General features: G+C 34.9%; 1 protein-coding gene across 1 annotated transcript in view; it reads right to left on the reverse strand.

Moving 5' to 3' along the window:
• mmrn2a (multimerin 2a) overlaps positions 1-11,966 on the reverse strand; it is a 16,542-nt gene extending 4,576 nt beyond the window's left edge. Inside the window, exons 1-5 of the mRNA XM_084093367.1 lie at positions 11,318-11,966; positions 4,244-4,366; positions 3,518-3,624; positions 3,012-3,101; positions 2,126-2,305 (exon numbers count right to left, since the gene is read on the reverse strand). Coding sequence (XP_083949493.1) covers positions 2,126-2,305; positions 3,012-3,101; positions 3,518-3,624; positions 4,244-4,366; positions 11,318-11,646 — 829 coding nt within the window. The 5' untranslated portion in view covers positions 11,647-11,966. The remainder of the gene's footprint in view (positions 1-2,125; positions 2,306-3,011; positions 3,102-3,517; positions 3,625-4,243; positions 4,367-11,317) is intronic.
• Positions 11,967-22,122: the final 10,156 nt, after the last annotated feature.

Raw genomic sequence — 22,122 nt, forward strand, 5'->3', positions numbered from 1 at the left:
GATTTCCAAATACCTGCAATACTCCGACTCTCTACCACAAGGAAAAGTGCTTACTTCTGCTTAGACAATGATGTGGCTCTAAGCACGTTTCCACATCAAAGACTGTTTTGATAAATATTGATGTTGGCATGGATTTTAGTGTACACACACTCCATGTTCAAATCTGTACATACGCACATTTTATAAATGAGGCCTGTGAACTGAATTGGCCTTGTTTAGGGAGAATCTTAAAATAGATGTTCTCATTATTTTCTACGAACTTTCTAAGCAACTTACAAAGAGGGGAATCCCAGAAACAGTAATGTTTTGGAGGATAATAACCACATTGCCAAAAATTGAAATTTGATTCTATTGACATTCTTGGATAATAATTTTCGCTGTGATGCTGTTTATTTTTTTCTTTTCTTTGCTGCTCAAAAGGAAACATCGATATCATCTCGGAAAGATTTATATCTCAATTTCCAGTTAAGGTTGGGTCATTCATCTGAACTTTGAACCTTTAATTGACCAGTGAACAGCCCAGGGTCTTTTACATCCCCTACGTTGAAATAAAGTATGTGTGGTATATTTTGATCGTGAGTTAGGGAAGAGTTTTAAGCAAGAAGAGATCTCTACATGTATAAGTTCCCTGCTGGGAACCTGACATAGAGGTCATGTACTGTTTTTGTTCTTTTTATTCACATGCTGTCAAAACACTGTCTGGAAAAGATTCAGAATTTATGCTCCTGCTGCTTTTTTCTCATGTTGTAAAGTCTAGGATATATGATTGAGTCATGTTTTATTACCTTGACAACATTGTTTTTCACTATTTGAACCACATTTCACACAGACACAAAAGCTCTGCTCCTACTCAGAACAACAGAGTAACAAGGGGAAAATTCTCCATTCAGACTTCAAACTTTTTTTTTTCTTCCTTCTTTTGTCTTCATTTTGGAAGAGAATAAACTTTTAAAAGAGGCTCTCAAGCGTTATGTATGTAACAAATGTGTCTACATCAACACCGCTGCAGTTTTCTTAGTGCTGTGAGTGGCTGGATTCAATCTATATTTGAATCACTGTGTCATTTCATCCATTACATCACTCTCACAACCATACAATGTATGGGAGCCTTTTTCCCAAGGAAAGAGAGGATATCCTGTGCAGGAACTTGTAATGTGAAGAGATGGTGAGGAGCTGTTATAGAAGAAAAATGGAGGTTTTCCCCGTCTGCAGCATTATTTCTGTTCTGTTCTGCATAGCAGGATATAAGTGAGACCGGTACTTGACGAGACAGACAGAATAATATCCCCATAATATCTCTGACAATGTATATTACAACCAAAGGAAGTGTCTAGTAGCCATTTTGGTATGGATAACACACATGTTCTGTTTTCATGTACAGGAGAGTGCGAAGAGAGACCTGCTGAATGCTCTTTTTTGTTGTTGAGAATATTACAAGAGGTTATCATAGAGGAAAATGGATAACTGCCAATATAGAGTACTACAGGAATTACATATTTTTGTAGGCTGACTCGAAAGTTAGCATCACCCTGGTTCCCGCGACAAAAACCCAGTAGGATTTTTTTTCATTGACTTTCAGTGACCAACAAAAGTTTCTGATTCTTACATGTTTTGTTCATCAAGGTACTCTTAACAATAGACACAACTTTTTATGACTCGTGAAACTCAAACGCAATCGCAGACTATAAATAAACTCCACTTTTCGATCTTTATTTAAAATCCACAAGTTGGAATGTTGAAGTTAGAATAGTGTGCGGGTATAAACACACGAGGGAGTAAAAGCGGACTAATAATGTGTTTTTCTTTTTGGCGTGTTGACCTCTGGAGTCCCATTTAGACACTTATGCAACTGCCTTTTTCCACGTTAAAACACAAGTGGGGTATCACCGATATATTTTTTGCTGTAGAATAAAAGTGAGCTTGTGTTTAACCACAGACCTAAGTAAAAACAATGAGCTTAAACATTAATTGGCAGCTGTCATTTGGAGGCAAAACACTAATTAGTAATTTTTAGATGGTCAAAGCATGCAGAATTGTTTCTAACTGTTGAATCAAACGGTATTTTCTTAAATCATCACAGTTTGTACACATCTGCGAGGCATATTGGATGTAAAGTTTAACATACCTCTCCTCTCAAAGTGGTGACTGTTCTGGTGCTCATGGTCAGAATGAGGGCTGGGCTCATAATCATCGATGGGCTCTGTTGCAGTTTGATTCTCTACATCAGGTTGTTGAGCTTCATACAGTGGACCAAACATTTGGAAATCATTCTGCTCTCTGTTCTCTTGAGTTAGTTTGTTATATCCTTAGGAGAGAGAAGAAAAAAAGAACCAAATGTTATGTGGCGTTTTGGAACTGTATCGATTGATGGTACCTTTGCCATCAAACAGTTTTCTTATTTTGTTATTCACTGCATGAATGCAACCTGTGCACTTTGGCCTATTTGAATCTCAGGAAGGTCATTAGTTTGTGTGCTTATTATCAGATTAATCAGCAGCGTGGGAATTTCCAAGTTTGTGTCCAAAGCCTTTGTTTGTGTCCCAACAAGCACCTCAAAGGATTATTTTTAGGGCTGTGGATTTGACGGCCTTCACTGAAATGTGTTGTTATTCTAGTGCGCTCCAGTGCATGTGTGTATTTCCCCAAGACCGTTTTTGTTTTGTCCATGCTCGGACTGAAGCGCGGTCACACACGTTAACACTGTGTGGGCTCGCCCCTTGCCTTCAGAATACTCATACGCCCTTTTCCGTCCTCCCATGTGGGGCAATAACATTCCTGTAGCCAGCCAATATTTGCACAAACACACTTTTGTCATTTCCTCAGTTTGTTTCAGCGGCCAGGCCAGTGTCAGTCTGTCACAGGTATAGAGTTATGCTCGGCTAGAATGCTGTATTAACCAGTCGGCATCCAGTGACGTATTACATGCTGTATTAGAGACTATTCAATTACAGATTGCAAAAATGTAGATCGTTAACTTATTTTAAAGCTTAAAAAGTTTTTGCATCACATACGTCTGTCTGTCGTTTCATGTCCTCCCGGATATGGTCTGCCTGTCATGGTGGGGTCTTGAGACTCAGGCTCAGAGATTTGTCCTTCTGTGACTGACATAGAGCACAGAAAAAACAGAGAATAATATATATTTTTATGTTTTCAAGAACATATAGCACCTCACCCGTGGAAAGCATCTTTTAAACAAGCCATTTTACTTCCAATTAAGACAATCTGGTCCAATTTACAGCAATTTACAAATGAAAGAGACAAACCCGTTCGTTAGAAGCGGGATGTTCGCATTCAGTACTTTTGGCCAAGCAGTGCATTCAAATCTCTAATGTTGTTATATTTATACAAAAGAGGAGAAAGACCATATCAAAACTTTTGGAAATGAAGACACTATTGTGTAGAAGTAAACCAATTTATGAAGCAAGTCAGGCATGATATTGCAAGAACCTCTTATTCTTGGTTTCAGCATCACCTTAAGCCCTGTTGTGTCAGATTGTTGCGGAAAGCTCATCAGTACCTGTCTCCTCACAGTTTTTCCCAGCATGCCCAGGGCAACATCGCCACAGCAGTGCAGTGAAGATTTTCTGCATCTCTCTGTACACTGGCCGAGTGGACAGCTTGTACCTGCATACAAATTAAGGGATTTGATTAAGTCAAGCTACGCACTTTGCAGATTAGGTTATAAGGTATAAGAAAATACCTTTTCTACTCTAACTACACAATATACTTTATATTAATTACAAAATATGCATGTATATACAAATATTTAAGCAGTTTGAGATCATTAGGAAACTGACTTTAACTCAGTGCTTTATGGGAGTGGGCAGGCACTAACGTGTCCTTTGATTGGTGGTGATTTCTCTGCAGAATTAATATAGTTTTCCATCAATGTAGTTTTCCATTGTTGAGCGTAATTATTTAAGAAATAAGTTGAAGTAATGCGGGCTGATAACATATAGCTTCAATAACATATACTATTGATTGACAACCTCATAGCTCACAGGTCTGTCTTTAAAAGGTTTTAAGTCATTGTTCAAAATCAATTAAATTTGTATGGAGAAAATGAATGGAATTTGTATTACTGGAACCTGACTGACTAGTGCCCAGAAGGCCTGTGCGTTAATCCGTCCCACTCTATAGCAACTGAGTGTTTGAAAACAGTCCTAATTTTTGCAGTTCTGTTTGGTGCCTCTAGCAACGCATAAATTATACACTTCACATTTAAGATATATAATTGACTTACATGACTAGCAGGCAGTCTGGGGTGCCGTTAGGACAGGGACTCTGGGACTTGATAGTGTACTTCTCAGTTCCACAGGATACTGCCACAGTAACAGCACGCTTTTGAACAAATGCACACCAATTCCTGGAAGGGAAACTGAATGTCAGCCACACAACCTAATTTATATATTCTGTAGTTAGGAAGTATCCAGTTCGGTCAAGGCCAGAGGTTCATTGTACTAACACACTCAGCAGTAATACAGTTAATTTTGTGTCCTTGTGTTAAGCTGAACCTTTTCTCCTAGTTCTCAGGGTCAAGCCTAAAGATATTTCATTATCTATGCCGGGGAAATATCAACCTACAAATGACACATTACGCCCTGTAATGTATTTCTTGGATTGCATCCATGGTAATCTCAAATTAGTTTGATGAATCAATGGCCGGATGTTTTCCTCAAAGTTCTTGGAATAAATGCAGTTTACAGCAACATTAAGAGTAAATACTCTGAGGTTCCTGCACCAGCACTATACATCAAGTAAGCAATTCACAATATAAATAGTTTACCCAGGAGTCATTTGTGAGAGTTTCCCTCAGCATTTAAACAATACAAAGCACATTAATATTTAATGAGGCACACAAAAGTGCATATATTACATGTACTTACCATATTAATAACAGTAAATGATGCATAATTACATGCAACTAACCCTCAACCAAACCCTAGTCCTACCCTAACCCTATAGTAAGTACATGCAGTTGCTTAATATTACTCAGTACTTAAATATATAATTACACTGTAACAATGATACCTTAAAATAAAGTGTAACCAAAAGTGCTAACCTCCATTCAAAATTATAAGTGTGATACACTGCTTAACCCAGAGTGAAATAAAGATAAATAAATAAGCCATGAGATGTGAAGGGTATTCTTAAGCCACCTTTCCACTGTCTCCGACAAATATTTGCCAACATTCATTTTCAATGGAAAGTAGAACGGGAGCTGAGTGGAGTTCAGATCATACGTGTATGCAGAATTTTTGGATGCAATTTCAGCTTCGGATGCATTGCTTGAAACTTTTGCAGCAAGACCATATGCGACCACCAGACATAAATATTACATTCTAATCAAAACTATGAGATTAGAGAAGAACAATGTGAAAATTTCCAATATTCTTCCATTAATATCCATATTTCCATTTTATGTTCATATTTAAACATAATTTCCCTAAATGGCCATTTTTTCCAAATAAGTATTTTATAATTGTGTTTTTGTTTTTACTTGTGGATACATTCATACAATAATTATTCATTCATTTTACCATGGTTAATATGCAGTGTGATGCCTGCTTCAAAACTAATCTGAAAGTAGCCTACTGTGCAACTGTCACAAGGGGGTGAAACGCAACAATTGTATGTGAGCGTCAAAAACAGAGGAAAGGCGGCATTAGGTACAGGGTGAAACATCTAGGTGCATTAATATTACACTGTAATGCACACAACTCATCCAATCAGAACGAATCTGAACTATCTGTTTAAAAAGACACTAACCCAGAAATAAGCAAAATGTGAAAAGCCTAACTTTGTATTTCTTTTTTACTGGAAGCAAAACATGCTTTGATTGTAATAATATGGCAAACATTTGCATTTGTATCGACACATTATGTCCACCATATCCAGCTTTTTTAGGCACACAGTTGCTTCCTTTCAAACCAGAAGCCAAAGAATAGGTGTCTGGGAGCCAACGGCCATGACTCATTGTTAATAGTGCTAAGAACATGGCATCCTTGATCTGATTGGCAGTAAGGGAGATGGAAAGTTCTCCATTGACTTACTATGCTGTAAATAATAGAGCTTCTGACCTGGGTAAGTCCAAACACCCTGTTCCTGCTGCACACTAATTAGGATCTCCATTAGGAGATACATAAAAACAGAATGGTCACTGCTTTACACAAAGCTTAGAGAAGGTCCATATACCATGTCACACGGGTTTAGAAGGGCTGGTTACGTACACTGCCTGAAGGTGACTGACCAGAAAGACAAAACAGAGAGCTGATATTTCATTGGGTTCAGCTGTGAGGTCCTATTTCTGAGGTCACGGCAGAGCTGATGATGATGGGCTGCAGTTATTTTACATCATTAGAGCTAATCTTTGACATGAGTCTTTGTTACTGATTACGAGCACACCATTAACAACGGCCAGAGATCATAGGTTTGTTGAAGTTAAAGGCTGGACAGATAAGGCTTTGTGGGCAGATGTATTTGGAAATGGTCCTTTGAGAAGGAACATAGGCCTGCTATTGGTTGTTTTAACTTGCTCAATCCTCTTGATGTATGATTCATAGTCTACAAGTAAGACGGGTCAAAACCTCCCAGCCAAATCCCTCACATCCACTGCCGAGTTGTGAATTGTTTGGGGGTGTAATTGTTCAGTCTTTGGTCAATGGTTAATGCGCTCGGTATGAGTTTCAGAATGAGAAACTCTGCATTTGTCTCTCCATTAATCAAACGTGAATGTGGGGCAGATCAGGTCAATGGGATCGGTTCTTTTTGAAAGAATTTTGATGACTAAATGACTGGGAGTAAGCCAGGTTGAGTTCTTGATTTGTGTAACGTATCGTATGGTTTTAAACCCACAGGCCATGACATATGCAACAAAGCCAAATTAATCAGTTAAGCAAAGTTGCACTTTGGTTATAAGCCAAAACATAACAAAAACAATTGTTCCAACACTATTGGTTCTTGCAATGGTTACATGGAGAGAAGCAAGTAACAGCACTGTTTATGGACGATTAGTAATACTGCATTTTAGACCATGAAACTTACAGCATGACTTATCCTAGAGAGCTTTACACAAGGTCTGAGCTGGAAACAAAATACAACTGTATACCATACATGCCACAGTTAGTCGTAAATAAACAGCTTTATTGCTTGTTTCCAAATAGAATAAACCGTGACAAAAAAAAAACAACAACTCACATTTTCAGTATACAAAGTGTCAGAATAAGCAAAACATGTGGTCATTCTTGTGCAACACAATCCTTTTTCTGGTAATGCACACAAACTGAAAATGTCAAACAGAAGGGACTTGTTTTTCAGTTGTCTCTGTTGTTGTCTTTTTGAGTTAACACAAGCATTACTTGGTCATTCCTCTGACATTATATTTGTCTTGATCACTAAGCTGCCTATAATGTGATCATTGATTAATAGGATCTGAAGGTAAAGGGATTAAAGGTCTCAAGACAAGTTACATGTAAAGCATGTGAATCATTATAGTTTACAAGCCTGTGATTTTGCTTCATTCTGGGGCAGACTGGGATTAAAGGATTAAAGGATGGGGCACAACAGGCTTCCTTCACGTCTGCCTACATCTTGGGCTTACGTTATCTTCTATAACCCTAAGAAGGGGCTAAATTGGGCTGCAATGATCTGGAACGGCATACTGGCACCCTTGATTCAAAAAAGTCAATCCAGTCCAGTTTTAGTTGGATACACAGTACACACATTATGTCTTCAGTGAACTACAATTTCACTATATCATTTCACTATATGAAGCATTGTATTAAAATGTATTGTATATGCTGTGTAAATCAGACTTGTGTTAACTTCCGGACATATGGTGCTATGGATGGACATCTCTGTAAGCATATTGCTTTTCTTCCTGCTTTCTGCCGATTAGTGTCCCCTCACAGGAAGGAAGCATCTGATGCTCTCTCCCTCCTGCAAACTTCCCTCATCCTGGGATCCTTACACAACGAAGATACCCACGGACTTCCATGCATGTCAGACTGACACGACCTCTAGCCTTAAGCCCCTTCGTTTCATAGTTTCCTCTGGTCATGTGAATTTCCAAAGAGTGTACTGCAAAAAAATTATTTTCTTAATCAGTTTTGTTTTTGTCTATCTTAAACATCCTTAAGATAAGATATATTTATTTAAGAAGCCAAACTGAACAAGATATCACTTATTTTTAGAGAATGTAAACTACTAAGAAGTCTCTTATGCTCACTAAGGCTGCATTTATTTGATGAAAAATGGTAATTGTGAAATAATAATTATTAAAAGTAATATTGAAATTAAAATTAATAATGTGCTTATTTTATATAAAGATTATTGTTTAAAACGAGGTAAATAAAAAACATAATATAAAAAAATCTTTTAAAAAACTGCATGTAATGCTTTAATTTCATCAAAATTAGATGATATAACGTTTCTTGATTAGGGTTACACTTTATTTTAAGGTGGCGTAGTTACATTTTACTTACTCAAATAAGTACTGAGTAATATTAAGTACTGGGGTTAGGGGTAGTAATCTACAACTACGTCACTTTGAAATAAAGTGTTACCAAAGGTAGAAGTGCAATCTATATTTTGGCCTGTGAACAGATGTTTTGTGAGTCTGAAATGCGTAACAAATGAGTAACAAAAAAAATTCTATTTGAATATATTTTAAAATGTAATTTATTCCTGTGATGTTGAAAACAGTTGTGTTGCTGCTGTTTCAGTGGAAACCATGATATTTTTATTCATAATTCTTTGATGAATGAAAGTTAAAAACAGCATTTATTTGAAATAGAAATCTTTTGTCACACTATAAATGTTTTTACTGACCTCATAATTGTAATATTGTAGTGTATCTTTAATGAAGTCTATTTTTTCTTAAAACAGTGAACATCCCAAAATATATTACAACATGTATACTGGCCTGTTACAAATCAAAGAGCTTTGAAAAGTTGCTTTAGTGTTTTTATCAGCAGACGTTCATCCCACTGTATACAGAGCTGAAATATTAAGGCTGAAATTTAATGGAGGGTTTTGTTTGACTTTGGATCCTCTATACATGCTTCTCATTGCCTCTCAGTGTTGTACAACAGCTGCAATAGATAAAACTCCCCATCCATGTCATGCTTTTGATTCTAGTCCAAGAAATAAAGTCCATTATAAGCTAGTGAAGTGGCGAGTTTATACTGATTTGAGCACAAAAGGAAACAAGGCTTTCGATGGACAGGACCTCTGTTGAGATTGGTTGAGACCCAAGAAATAAACTGCAAAACTTTTTTAGTGCCAGATCGTAAGCTAGAGCAGCTTCCCGAGACGGACACAGGATGAGAGCAGATTAACTCAAACCACAACAGAGAATTAAGAGTGTGTGTGAGAGGATGTGAAATATAGAAACCACATACACAGGTATGGACAGAAGTACACCGGAGTGTCAGGTCAAAACATCCACAAATAAAACAAGGTTTAATTTCACGAGAACATGTCATGTGTTTTGACATTTGAATAGTTGTGATATTCCAACAGCTGTTTCTGTTCAGAAAGCTTGACTTTGTGAAGTGAAATTTCTATTTAAATGATTTCCGTCGATTTTAATTAAATTTTCTACAAAAGTACAAAATGTAATCTGTGATATTTTCCTCCCTGTCCGTAAAGCAATTCTCTGCACCTGGGCATCACACTCTGTTTTTGTCTCTTCTCCTTTCTTTACAGCTTTTCAGAGCTGCCCATGCATGTCAAGACATCCACAGACTCACACCTCCCCTAAAGACCACCTGTTATTTAACAAGCCTTTAATGTTTGGCCTAATGTAGGCTTTAGATCTAAATATAAATGTTACCATAACAAAATAAATCCACTTAGTAAGAACAAATATTGACATTAAATTATAGCATGGGAAATTAATTTCTGCTATACAATTTAAAATGATTTCATGCAAATATAATGAACATTTTCTGTAGGTGGCATTTCAATTGCAAATGATTATTGATATCATCTGTTTCTGTAAATACCCCATGTTTATGATGTTTATTGTTAATTCATTACATTTTTATTAAAAACTACACCTACAGAATTTATATAAAATGAAAAATATAAAATCCAATGTACAAGTTCTGCATGTGGCATTTAAGTAATTGATTATTAATATCATCTAATGTTTTTGTAAGTACCCCATGTGTCTGATGACGTTTATTGTTACTTAATTCTGAAAATTTCATTAAAAATTCTTTGAATTTCATTCCTTAAATTCCTTTTTTTCTTTTTTTTTTTACAATTGTGTAATTGATAAATTACTCTACAATATTTGCTACCTCAAATCACATTTAGTTGAAGAGTTCAATTCAGGACAGGCCAGACTCCTTTGTACCATTAATCAGCCCCAAACCAGATGTTTTTCCTTTAATCACAACATGTTAAATAAAAACACAGTAGGGAGGGTGCTATCAGAGACTCAATCCTACTGCTGAACAATTTGGGGTCTACTGTATGTATTTGGGTTGAGGTGAAGAGCGACCCAGCTCTTCTGCAAAGATTAAACTGAGGCAGATCTCAAAGCGCAGGAAACATTCTATGTGTTCCAGGTAATTAGGCTGAATTACTATGGATTAGCCAGAGTTAAGAGAAAACATATGGGCACTCTTGACACTTTAAGGAGATGTGGGGTCAGAGGAGACATTTAGGAACAGAATTTCCTTAGCAACACAGGTACTTCCAAATGTTTGCTGAAACACCTTTCCTGTTTAGTTTCACACATGAGTTAAATGTTGATTATAACAGAGATGGGGAAGATAAGAAACTTGAGGAAGTGATGGAGAGGAACCCAACTTTACTATGTTTTTACAGCCATTCACAAGCTTCTCTGCTCTGACTTCATGTGCCATATACACAACCGTTTAAAAGTTTGGGGTCAGGCTTTTTTTTTCTTTTTCTTTTTTTTAGCAAAGACGTATTGACTTGATCAAATGTTATATTAAAGACATCGTTACAAAATTTTGCTTTGATGAGAAGATAAGAAACTTGAGGAAGCGATGGAAAGAAACCCAACTTTCACCTTGTTTTTACAGCCATTGCTTCACAAACTGCTCTGCTTCAATCTGGGTGGCTCTCCAGGATAAATAATGAGCTCTAAAACCATTTAAACCATGCACGTTTTTTATGACATGCATGTAATGAGCCAGATTATGGCAGAATTACCTTGGTGGATCACCCCCTTTTCCACAAAAACCTCAATAAATGACTTGTGTTTTTGTACAATGCGGTTATGATTATGTGTTTGAATCAAATGGAGCATGATGAATGAATGAGAAACAGCAAGACTTACCCAGTGTGTGGTAGAGAGCCCTTGGTCTCAATTGTAGCTGATGTTACCTCAGGCACATCTGGAGAAAGATGTCCACGGCTGGGATCTTGGTGTCCATGACCCAGAGGATGGTGAACCGCTCCATAGACATCGGGGCTCTGCCTGTTTAGTCCTTCACCATGATGAGGTGCTCCAAACCCTACCAGTGGAACTCCATGGTCCCATCCACCACCATCCGACATGTCCTTCAGCTCATCCTCCTCCTCTACCTCCGGGTCTCTGGCTCTGACCTCACATCGTGCTGCGAGGAGCAGCCCCTGGAGTAACACGGCCAACCTCAGCACCACCATGTCTGTGTGCTCCTCAAAAAGCTCAGAAACTGGCACAAAGCACAGGAGAACAAGATGTTGTGAAGCCGTTACTCGGTGGTGCCGTATGGAAACTCTCCGCCCCCCATCTCGAAAATGATCCTCTCCCTCCCGCCTCCTGCCAGGCGCTCCTCAGAGTCCACTCCTCCCACCTCTCTCTTCCTCTCCCTCCTTGTAATAGTTTCAAAGACCTCCAACAATCCTCGGAAATGAACCTCCCACCCACATCCAGCTTACTCCCCGTGGAAAGGTCGCTGTGCCTGGAACAATGCGGCCTGTCAGCTCTCAGGCTTTACACGCTCAGAGGTGCTGGACACACACTTGACTGTATGAGTGAGAAAGCAGGCCATTTCTCTTGGCTGGTCACCAGAATTTTTATGCTCTTATCACCTCTTGCTGTCTCCACTCCGAGTTAAGTAGCTCAGGAAGGGACTTAAAGTGAATTACTAGAAGATAAAAAGGCAATGGTTTTTATATAAAAAATAATGTAAAATAAAATAAAATACATTTTATTCAGCTACAAAGAGCTTGAAGGGATAGAAACATTTAAATTCTGTCATTATTTACATTTACCATTTTCTTGTTCCAAACCTGTTTCAGTTTCTTTTTTCTGTCTTTCTTCTGTGAAATAGACAAGGAAAAATGTTTTTCATGTGCTTTTAAGCTTCCAAAAAGATGCAAAAGCACCATAAAAGCAATCCATACAACTCATGTGCCATATAAATAATTATTTATTTAGTTATTTATTTGATTATATATTTTTTTTGACAGAAATTTATTATTTTATCCAGCACGGATATATTAAATTGATCAAAAGTGACAGTAAAGTGACTATTTCAAATAAATGCTGTTCATTTGAACTTTCTATTAATCAAAGAATCCTGAAGCAAGTATCACAGTTTCCATAAAAATATTAAGCAGCACAACTGTTATCAACATTATTAATAAGAAGAAATGTTTCTTGAGTACCAAAAAGGATTTCTGAAGGATCATGTGAAACTGAAGACTGGAGTAATGATGCTGAAAATTTGGCTTTGCCATCACAGGAATAATTTTCATTTTTTAAATATAAAAAAAGTTATTTTAAATTATAATAAGTTTGTTTAAATTGTTTAAAAATATATTTTAAATTGTGTTAACCGAATCCTGTTCTAAAATTGAACTTGCTGACTCAATGAAGTTACAGCGGTTAATGGCTCATCGGAGAGAAAGTTAACCAGAGAATAACAATTAAAACTTCAGTCAGTCCGTCTCTCAAGCTTAAGATATGGCTTCAAAAGACAAAACAGTATATAAAACATTTATAAACAACCTTTATAATTCAAAGCACCCGTTCTTTGGAAATTGCATGGAAACAACCAATACATTCTTCAAAGATAGTTATACAGGTTTGGAACAATGTGCGGGTGTTCTGCATTTGACTTTTTTTTTTAAAAACCCATATTTTTCTTAAAAACTAAATTGTATTATTAACATTTTAATTATTTTGGCAAAGTTTTATATTCATAAGACAAAAATAACTCAAAAGAAACCATATTACTATATATTTCTATTACTATATATATGCTATATATTACCTTTTATAACACAGATTTCACAATATACTTGGGGCTTTATTAATGCTGTTCATTGATTCAAGTCATTTTTTTTTACATTTGGGTTTAAAGTGTTTTAATTCTACAATATATGGTGTAAAAACGTCGGAGTGCTGCCCTCTTCAGGTTGAACAGTGGCTACTGCAGTTGAATTTTCCTATTGGAAGTTGTGTTACCCTGAGTGGACATCAGAGGGTACCAGCTAACCACACCCTTTGCCTACAGAGAGACGCATCTCAGATGCACGTTGTAGGTGCTGTAATTCAAAAGTGAAAGCAGGTACAGCAACAAGATTTTCAATTTATATATTGCTTAACCCTACTGTTATGAATGACTGTTTCAGGCTATACTACGCAGTCTATTCCCAAAATGGAATGCCAAAGATGACATAATAATAAATAAATAAATACATAAATAACTATATAAATAAATATACGTAAATGTAAAAAGACAAAAATATGTATTTATACTTTCATTTCCTTATTTATGTATAATTGTATTTTTCCCCACATTTATTAAAAAAAAAAAAAAAATCAAAAAAGAATCGCTACTTTTTCTAAAATGAATCGCTACTTTTTCCAAAAGTGAATCGATACTTTTTTCTAAAATGAATCGCTACTTTTTCCAAAAGTGAATCGATACTTTTTAAAAAGTGAAAAGTGAATCAGCGCTTTTCCAAAAATGAATAGCTACTTTTTCAAAAGTGAATCGGTACTTTTTCAAAAATGAATCGGTAGTTTTTCAAAAAGAATCGCTACTTTTTCCAAAAATGAATCGCTACTGTTTCCAAAAGTGAATCGCTACTTTTTCTAAAATGAATTGCTACTTTTTCCCAAATGAATCGCTACTTTAAAAAAATATATATATATATACTTTTTCCAAAAGTGAATCGATACTTTTTAAAAAGTGAATCGGTACTTTTTGTAATGAATCGCTACTTTTTCAAAAGTGGATCGATACTTTTTCTAAAATGAATTGCTACTTTTTCCAAAATGAATCGCTACTTTAAAAAATATATATATATACTTTTTCCAAAAGTGAATCGATACTTTTTAAAAAGTGAAAAGTGAAAAAGTGAACTTTTTCAAAAAGAATCGCTACTTTTTCAAAAGTGAATCGGCGCTTTTCCAAAAATGAATCGCTACTTTTTCAAAAAGAATCGCTACTTTTTCCAAAAGTGAATCGATACTTTTTCTAAAATGAATTGCTACTTTTTCCCAAATGAATCGCTACTTTAAAAAAAAAATATATGTACTTTTTCCAAAAGTGAATCGATACTTTTTAAAAAGTGAAAAGTGAAAAAGTGAACTTTTTCAAAAAGAATCGCTACTTTTTCAAAAGTGAATCGGCACTTTTCCAAAACTGAATCACTACTTTTTCAAGAGTGAATCGCTACTTTTTTCAAAAGTGAATCGGCGCTTTTCCAAAAATGAATCGCTACTTTTTCAAGAGTGAATCGCTACTTTTTTCAAAAGTGAATCGCTACTTTTTCTAAAATGAATCGCTACTTTTTCCAAATTGAATCGCTACTTTTTGGAAAATGAATCGGTACTTTTTCAAAAATGAATCGCTACTTTTTCCAAAAGTGAATCGCTACTTTTTCTAAAATGAATAGCTACTTTTTCCGTAAGTGAATCGATACTTTCCTTAAAATGAATCGATACTTTTTAAAAAGTGAAAAGTGAAAAAGTGAACTTTTTCAAAAAGAATCGCTACTTTTTCAAGAGTGAATCGCTACTTTTTTCAAAAGTGAATCGGCGCTTTTCCAAAAATGAATCGCTACTTTTTCAAGAGTGAATCGCTACTTTTTTCAAAAGTGAATCGCTACTTTTTCAAGAGTGAATCGCTACTTTTTTCAAAAGTGAATCGCTACTTTTTCTAAAATGAATCGCTACTTTTTCCAAATTGAATTGCTACTTTTTGGAAAATGAATCGGTACTTTTTCAAAAATGAATCGCTACTTTTTCCAAAATGAATCGCTACTTCTTTTAAAAAAACTACTTTTTCCAAAAGTGAATCGCTACTTTTTCAAAAAAGAATCGCTACTTTTTCCCAAAGTGAATCGATACTTTTCCAAAATGAATCGCTACTTTTTCCAAAAGTGAATCTCTACTTTTTCCAAAATGAATCGCTACTTCTTTTAAAAAAACTACTTTTTCCAAAAGTGAATCGGTACTTTTTCTAAAATGAATAGCTACTTTTTCCATAAGTGAATCGATACTTTCCTTAAAATGAATCGATACTTTTTAAAAAGTGAAAAGTGAAAAAGTGAACTTTTTCAAAAAGAATCGCTACTTTTTCAAAAGTGAATCGGCGCTTTTCCAAAAATGAATCGCTACTTTTTCAAGAGTGAATCGCTACTTTTTTCAAAAGTGAATCGGCGCTTTTCCAAAAATGAATCGCTACTTTTTCAAGAGTGAATCGCTACTTTTTTCAAAAGTGAATCGGCGCTTTTCCAAAAATGAATCGCTACTTTTTCAAGAGTGAATCACTACTTTTTTCAAAAGTGAATCGCTACTTTTTCTAAAATGAATCGCTACTTTTTCCAAATTGAATCGCTACTTTTTCCAAAAGTGAATCGCTACTTTTTCCAAAAGTGAATCGCTACTTTTTCCAAAAGTGAATCGCTACTTTTTCTAAAATGAATAGCTACTTTTTCCATAAGTGAATCGATACTTTCCTTAAAGTGAATCTCTACTTTTTCCAAAATGAATCGCTACTTCTTTTAAAAAAACTACTTTTTCCAAAAGTGAATCGCTACTTTTTCAAAAAAGAATCGCTACTTTTTCCCAAAGTGAATCGATACTTTTCCAAAATGAATCGATACTTTCCTTAAAGTGAATCTCTACTTTTTCCAAAATGAATCGCTACTTCTTTTAAAAAAACTACTTTTTCCAAAAGTGAATCGCTACTTTTTCAAAAAAGAATCGCTACTTTTTCCCAAAGTGAATCGATACTTTTCCAAAATGAATCGATACTTTCCTTAAAGTGAATCTCTACTTTTTCCAAAATGAATCGCTACTTCTTTTAAAAAAACTACTTTTTCCAAAAGTGAATCGCTACTTTTTCAAAAAAGAATCGCTACTTTTTCCCAAAGTGAATCGATACTTTTCCAAAATGAATCGATACTTTCCTTAAAGTGAATCTCTACTTTTTCCAAAATGAATCGCTACTTCTTTTAAAAAAACTACTTTTTCCAAAAGTGAATCGCTACTTTTTCAAAAAAGAATCGCTACTTTTTCCCAAAGTGAATCGATACTTTTCCAAAATGAATCGCTACTTTTTCCAAAAGTGAATCTCTACTTTTTCCAAAATGAATCGCTACTTCTTTTAAAAAAACTACTTTTTCCAAAAGTGAATCGCTACTTTTTCAAAAAAGAATCGCTCTTTTTCCAAAAGTGAATCGGTACTTTTTCTAAAATGAATCGATACTTTTTCAAAAAGAATCGCTACTTTTCCAAAAATGAAATCCTTAAAATTAATCGATACTTTTTCTAAAATTAATTGCTACTTTTTCAAAAAGTGAATCGATACTTTCCTTAAAATGAATCGGTACTTTTTCAAAAAGAATCGATACTTTTTCAAAAAGAATCGCTACTTTTCCAAAAGGGAAATCGATACTCTTTAAAAAGTGAATCGGTACTTTTTCCAAAATGAATCGCTACTTTAAAAAAAATATATATATATACTTTTTCCAAAAGTGAATCGCTAGTTTTTTCAAAAGTGAATCACTTCTTTTTCAAAAATGAATCGCTAGTTTTTCCAAATTGAATCGCTACTTTTTGGAAAATTAATCGATACTTTTTCAAAAGTGAATCGCTACTTTTTCGATTCACTTTTGAATCACTAGTGAATCACTACTTTTTTCAAAAGTGAATCGCTACTTTAAAAAAAATGAATCGCTAGTTTTTCCAAATTGAATCGCTACTTTTTGGAAAATTAATCGATACTTTTTCCAAAATGAATCGCTACTTTTTGGAAAATGAATCGATACTTTTTCAAAAAGAATCGATACTTTTTCTAAAATGAATCGCTACTTTTTCAAACTGAATCGCTACTTTTTGGAAAAATCTCCTCACTTACTAGTCCTATCACAAACCTGGGATGGGGGAGAATTCTGGGTTCGGGCCAAATTCCGAGCTCGGAGCCCTCCCCTCGGACAGCACGGCAAATACACACATTCTTTACTCTATCTTAATATTACTCATTCTTTAATCTAATTAAGTGTGAACTCGTGAAAGATGTAATTAAATTACTTTGCCTTGCTGAAAAGACAGTAACGTACAGAAACCTTCACCCACTTATCGGAAAGTGGACACTTTAACGCGCTTCCATGTCAAGGTGTCTGTTATCAGATCTGTTGAAGATGTTGTTTCTCTTCATGTGTGCCAAGACATTTTAGTAATCCTGACTGGATTTGGAACAGTTTGTTCCATGTCCGGAATAAAGATGGTAACGATAGGCCATAGTTATGGTGATATTAAATGACTTAAACTGTGATATAAGATTTTGGATATATTGCCACTCTCTAAGTCATTCATTCCCTGTGCGACTTCTTGCAAATACACCATACACCTCTTACGTTTCGTTTGGTCACACCACAAGGTGTCGCTGTGGCCTCAAAGCTTCAGCACTGCCACTCTGAGCTCGTTTGCTATGTCTGAGGTAAAACATGCCCCACTCATTAGCATACAGAGGAAAAAATAAATAAATGTAGACATAAATACATATATACATAAATAAATGTGGAAATAAATAAATGCATAAATAAATGAAAAAATAACTAAATGTGGAAGAAAATAAAATTATACATAAATAAGGAAATAAAAGTATAAATGAAGAGTTCAGATGCAAAAGCCTCTAAGTGCCATCTGAAATTTTCTTCTAGAATGATCATTTTTATCAAGCTCGTATATTTAAGTTCAGTAATTTCACTTAAATGACAATTAATAGGTAATTTTCATTGCCATTTCAGTGAAATTACTGAACTTAAATATACAAGTTTGATAAAAATGATCATTCTAGAAGAAAATTTCAGATGGCACTTAGAGGCTTTTGCATCTGAACTCTTCAAATACTCATTTATTTTTGTTATTTTACATTTATTCGTATATTTATTTATTTATTTATTATGTCATCTTTGGCATTCCACCTTGCAGATGCCTTCCAAGGAACCATAATGTCACACATGATAACCTAGGACAAATTCAAGTGAGCTATCCAGCTAACAAAAAGAATATTTAAGAATATAATATTTAAAAGTTGGCATGAAAAGGAAGATCGTCTTTTCCTCCCTATTGTGACGTTTACAAGTGCAATGGCTTCTCAAGCAAGAAAACATGTAGGGCGTGAACTTGATTTTTTCTGTTGGTAATTGATTGGATCGTTGTGGTTTGCTGCGATATCTTGTGTAAGTGACAGGTAGTCCCGCCCTCGTGCCAGTAAACATGTCAACCTCACAGTATATGTTTAATTAATTCAACAATTAATAACATTTTGAATAATGAAATGAATTATAATAATTGAATTGATCATTTTGTCACCAAAATGAGCCAAATGTCACCAAATAAGCATATTAGAACGATTTCACAATATTACTGTTGAAGATCTTACCAACTTCAAATTTTTGAATGTTTGGCTAAGGATTATGTCATTGTTAACAGAGACAATGGATGAGTTTTTTTATATTGAAAATTGTGTTGATATTACAGATTTCACTGCTGACTCACAGGTTGACGAGCCATTACTTGGCTACCAGTAATGTACATTTGAAGTGTCAGTAATTTACTACTCATGGCATCGTGTATAAATGATCCCAAGCTGTGGGCAGAGAGAGACTTGGGCTATAACATACAGAATATGTTGTGCTGAGGAAGGCTTCACTAGCAGTGCATTAGCTCCTGTGTGGTCAGGAGGAATCGCTGATGGTACAGTAAGAGACCTGTGCTGCTGCGTCTCTTGCTGTTGGTACAGTTGGCAATAACATACACAGGTATTTGAGCAAGGCTTGTGACAGTTTTCAACATATGTGTTATTTAGCACTATTGTGCAAATTTGGTAGCGCTTGAAGAGCTACTTAGACGTGTTAAGAAAAAGTGTCTTCTCACAGTTCTCACCTTTTAACTAATTCTTTAGACACAAGTTCAATGAAGGAAAAAAAAACATTTTATTGCTAGGCAACACAAGCTGTTGCAAAAGATTTCAAAGTCAAAACAGGCCCTGTGGAGGCATTTTGTGTGTGTGTGTGTGTGTGTGTTTGAGACAGATATTTATTTAGATATATATTTACCTTGCTTTAAATATAATGCAACTATAACAATACACTTTCTTTTCATTCCACACCAATAGCTACTTGCGTTATACTTTATATATATAAATATAAATTTATATTATATATACTTTATATATATATAAATATACTTTGTTTGTATTACTGCATTTACTTACTGGCTTACAAATCTATTTGTGTACAAGTATAAAATTTACATTTATTTAAACAAGTATGTTTTCAAACATACAGCTGTATATGTTAAATTAATTCAAAAATTATTAACATTTTGAATAATGAAATGGATTATAATAATTTCATTGATTATTTTGAAATGGAGTTTAAAAAAAATTCCCCTGAGAACTATTGAAATTTGCATGTCTAAAGACTTAGCCTTTAGTCCTAAATTTAAGCTTTGAAAACATGGGAGTGTCACCATGATCTCTGGGAAAACACTGTCATTTAAAAAAAAAGAAGTAATCTAAGGTCTGCCATTCGCACCATGCTGTAGCTGCAATAAAAACTCATACTTTTGGTTCAAGCCTCTCCCTTTCTACACAGCAGGGATGTGGTATGATCACAGATAGGATTTACCATTTTTCCTTTCTCAAAGCAGCTCTTAAGTTGCTTCATCACACTCTCACATTAACCGCAGTCAAATGATCAGTTTGGTCAACCACAAAGACTTCTGTTACAGGCAGGACACTGAACAAGAGATAGATAGAGAGAGACAAGGAGACTTAACTCTAAACAGACTTAAAAGACAACTAACAGACATACGCACAAATATGACTATGAATATAGAAAACAACAAAAAGCAAATAAAACAACTGACCTTCATAATGAAATGAATTAACCATTGAAATGGTTTCATAATGACTGTAAATGCTGCAAGACGCATGTAGTTAAAATAGCGCAGCATTGCACTCCAGCTTTTCAGCATAAAAGGCCTTTTTGTCCACTGATGAATTCTATTAAATTAGTGCTAAGATCAAATGAGAGAAAGTTTCCTTTCGCAAAGTTTGACGAACATGTTCTAGATATGGCTTCAAAAGTGATTTGGGAGAGCATAGATGAGATATTTCACACTGTTCTGTCATCATGTTAGTGATTAGTTCGGTAATGATCATGCTGTTCTCCCAGGGCCTCGATTTTTGCCACGTGACGGGTACATATTGACCCGACAGCGCTGAGTTCTGAGCAGCCAGTATTAGATTACATTCTCTCATTGTCCTGAGAAATGCAAGGCGTTACAGCACCTTCATCATGAAGGTGGATTACAAGGTCACATGACCACTGGTGACCAGACACTATTTCTGCTCAGAGATCCATGTATACAAATATGTCCCTTTAACAGTACTGCCCTGGTGACAAGCTGTTTTACCATTTAAGGTACAATTCTTGCACAGAGTGCATTAATTCTTGTCTGGATGAAAACTAAATGTTATTTAATATACCTGAATCAAGCTGACTATATTTCATTCCACCAACCAAAGACATTTTGTAGGGTTTAGATCAGGTAGAAATAGCTCCTTAAAGAACTATACAGGAAGAAATTCTAGACAGATTCTAGAATGAGAATGTCCCACCCAAGTCGTCGATTAGTTATTTGAAAAAAGGGACAATCTCCTCATACTGCCCAAACTTTATGTATAAATAGGTAAGAAAACTGCTTTCATCAAGCGGTTTCATGGGTTTTTAACTTCATAATGCATCAGACTAACATGCTTGAATCCTGCTCATTCACCAGCTCACTGAGAAATTTAACTTAATAAATATAATAAAGGACTACATAATTTCGTTGTTGTATTAGCCAACAAGAATTACATCTATGATAAAAAAACAAATTTAAAATATTTAATTTCCTATTCTGTCCTACAGTCCATACCACTGCTTCCCATTAGCTTTAAAGATGTGATCCACTCAAAGAGGATCCATATTAGATTAGATCCAAAGTCAAGTGAAAGTGGCAATTAAAACCCCTCAAGATTATTAACAATGAGGAAGTTACCTTGGGGAGGTCCTTATCCTCAGGTTGGAAAAAGAAAATTACATTTATTTTGACATACATTCATGATTTATTTGAAGAAATGTAATCTAGCCACATATTAATATGACTAAATATTAATGATAAATTTAATTGAATTATAATGACTTCTAATAGATTATGAATCAGTGCTGTTATTGTTAACTATTAAAAATATTTTTTGTTAATTGATATATAAATATTAGATGCAAAGTTCAAACTTAAAAAACATATAGAAATATAGAAAAAATATTATAAAAATGACAAAAGCACATAACAAAGAAAGGAAAACTGGAAATATAAAAATAAATTCACATTCAAAATGTTAGTATATAAATAATATTTTAATTGAAATAATACTAAAATTACACTGCTACAGTAGGAATCCAGAGTAGGGATGTGTAAATGGTGTGTGACAAGGACTGGTTTTGGCTGGCATGTACGTTTGTGTTGAGGTTTGCATGTGCTGTGGCAGGATTGAGGGAAGAGGTTGTTTAATAGTTTTATGAAGCTGTGCGCTGATGCTGGATTTGAGCATTAACAATTTAATCTTCCAGTATGTGAATCTC

This window comes from Abramis brama, assembly GCF_963993115.1.
Source record: "Abramis brama genome assembly, chromosome: 19".
In the NCBI taxonomy this organism is placed as follows: domain Eukaryota; kingdom Metazoa; phylum Chordata; class Actinopteri; order Cypriniformes; family Leuciscidae; genus Abramis; species Abramis brama.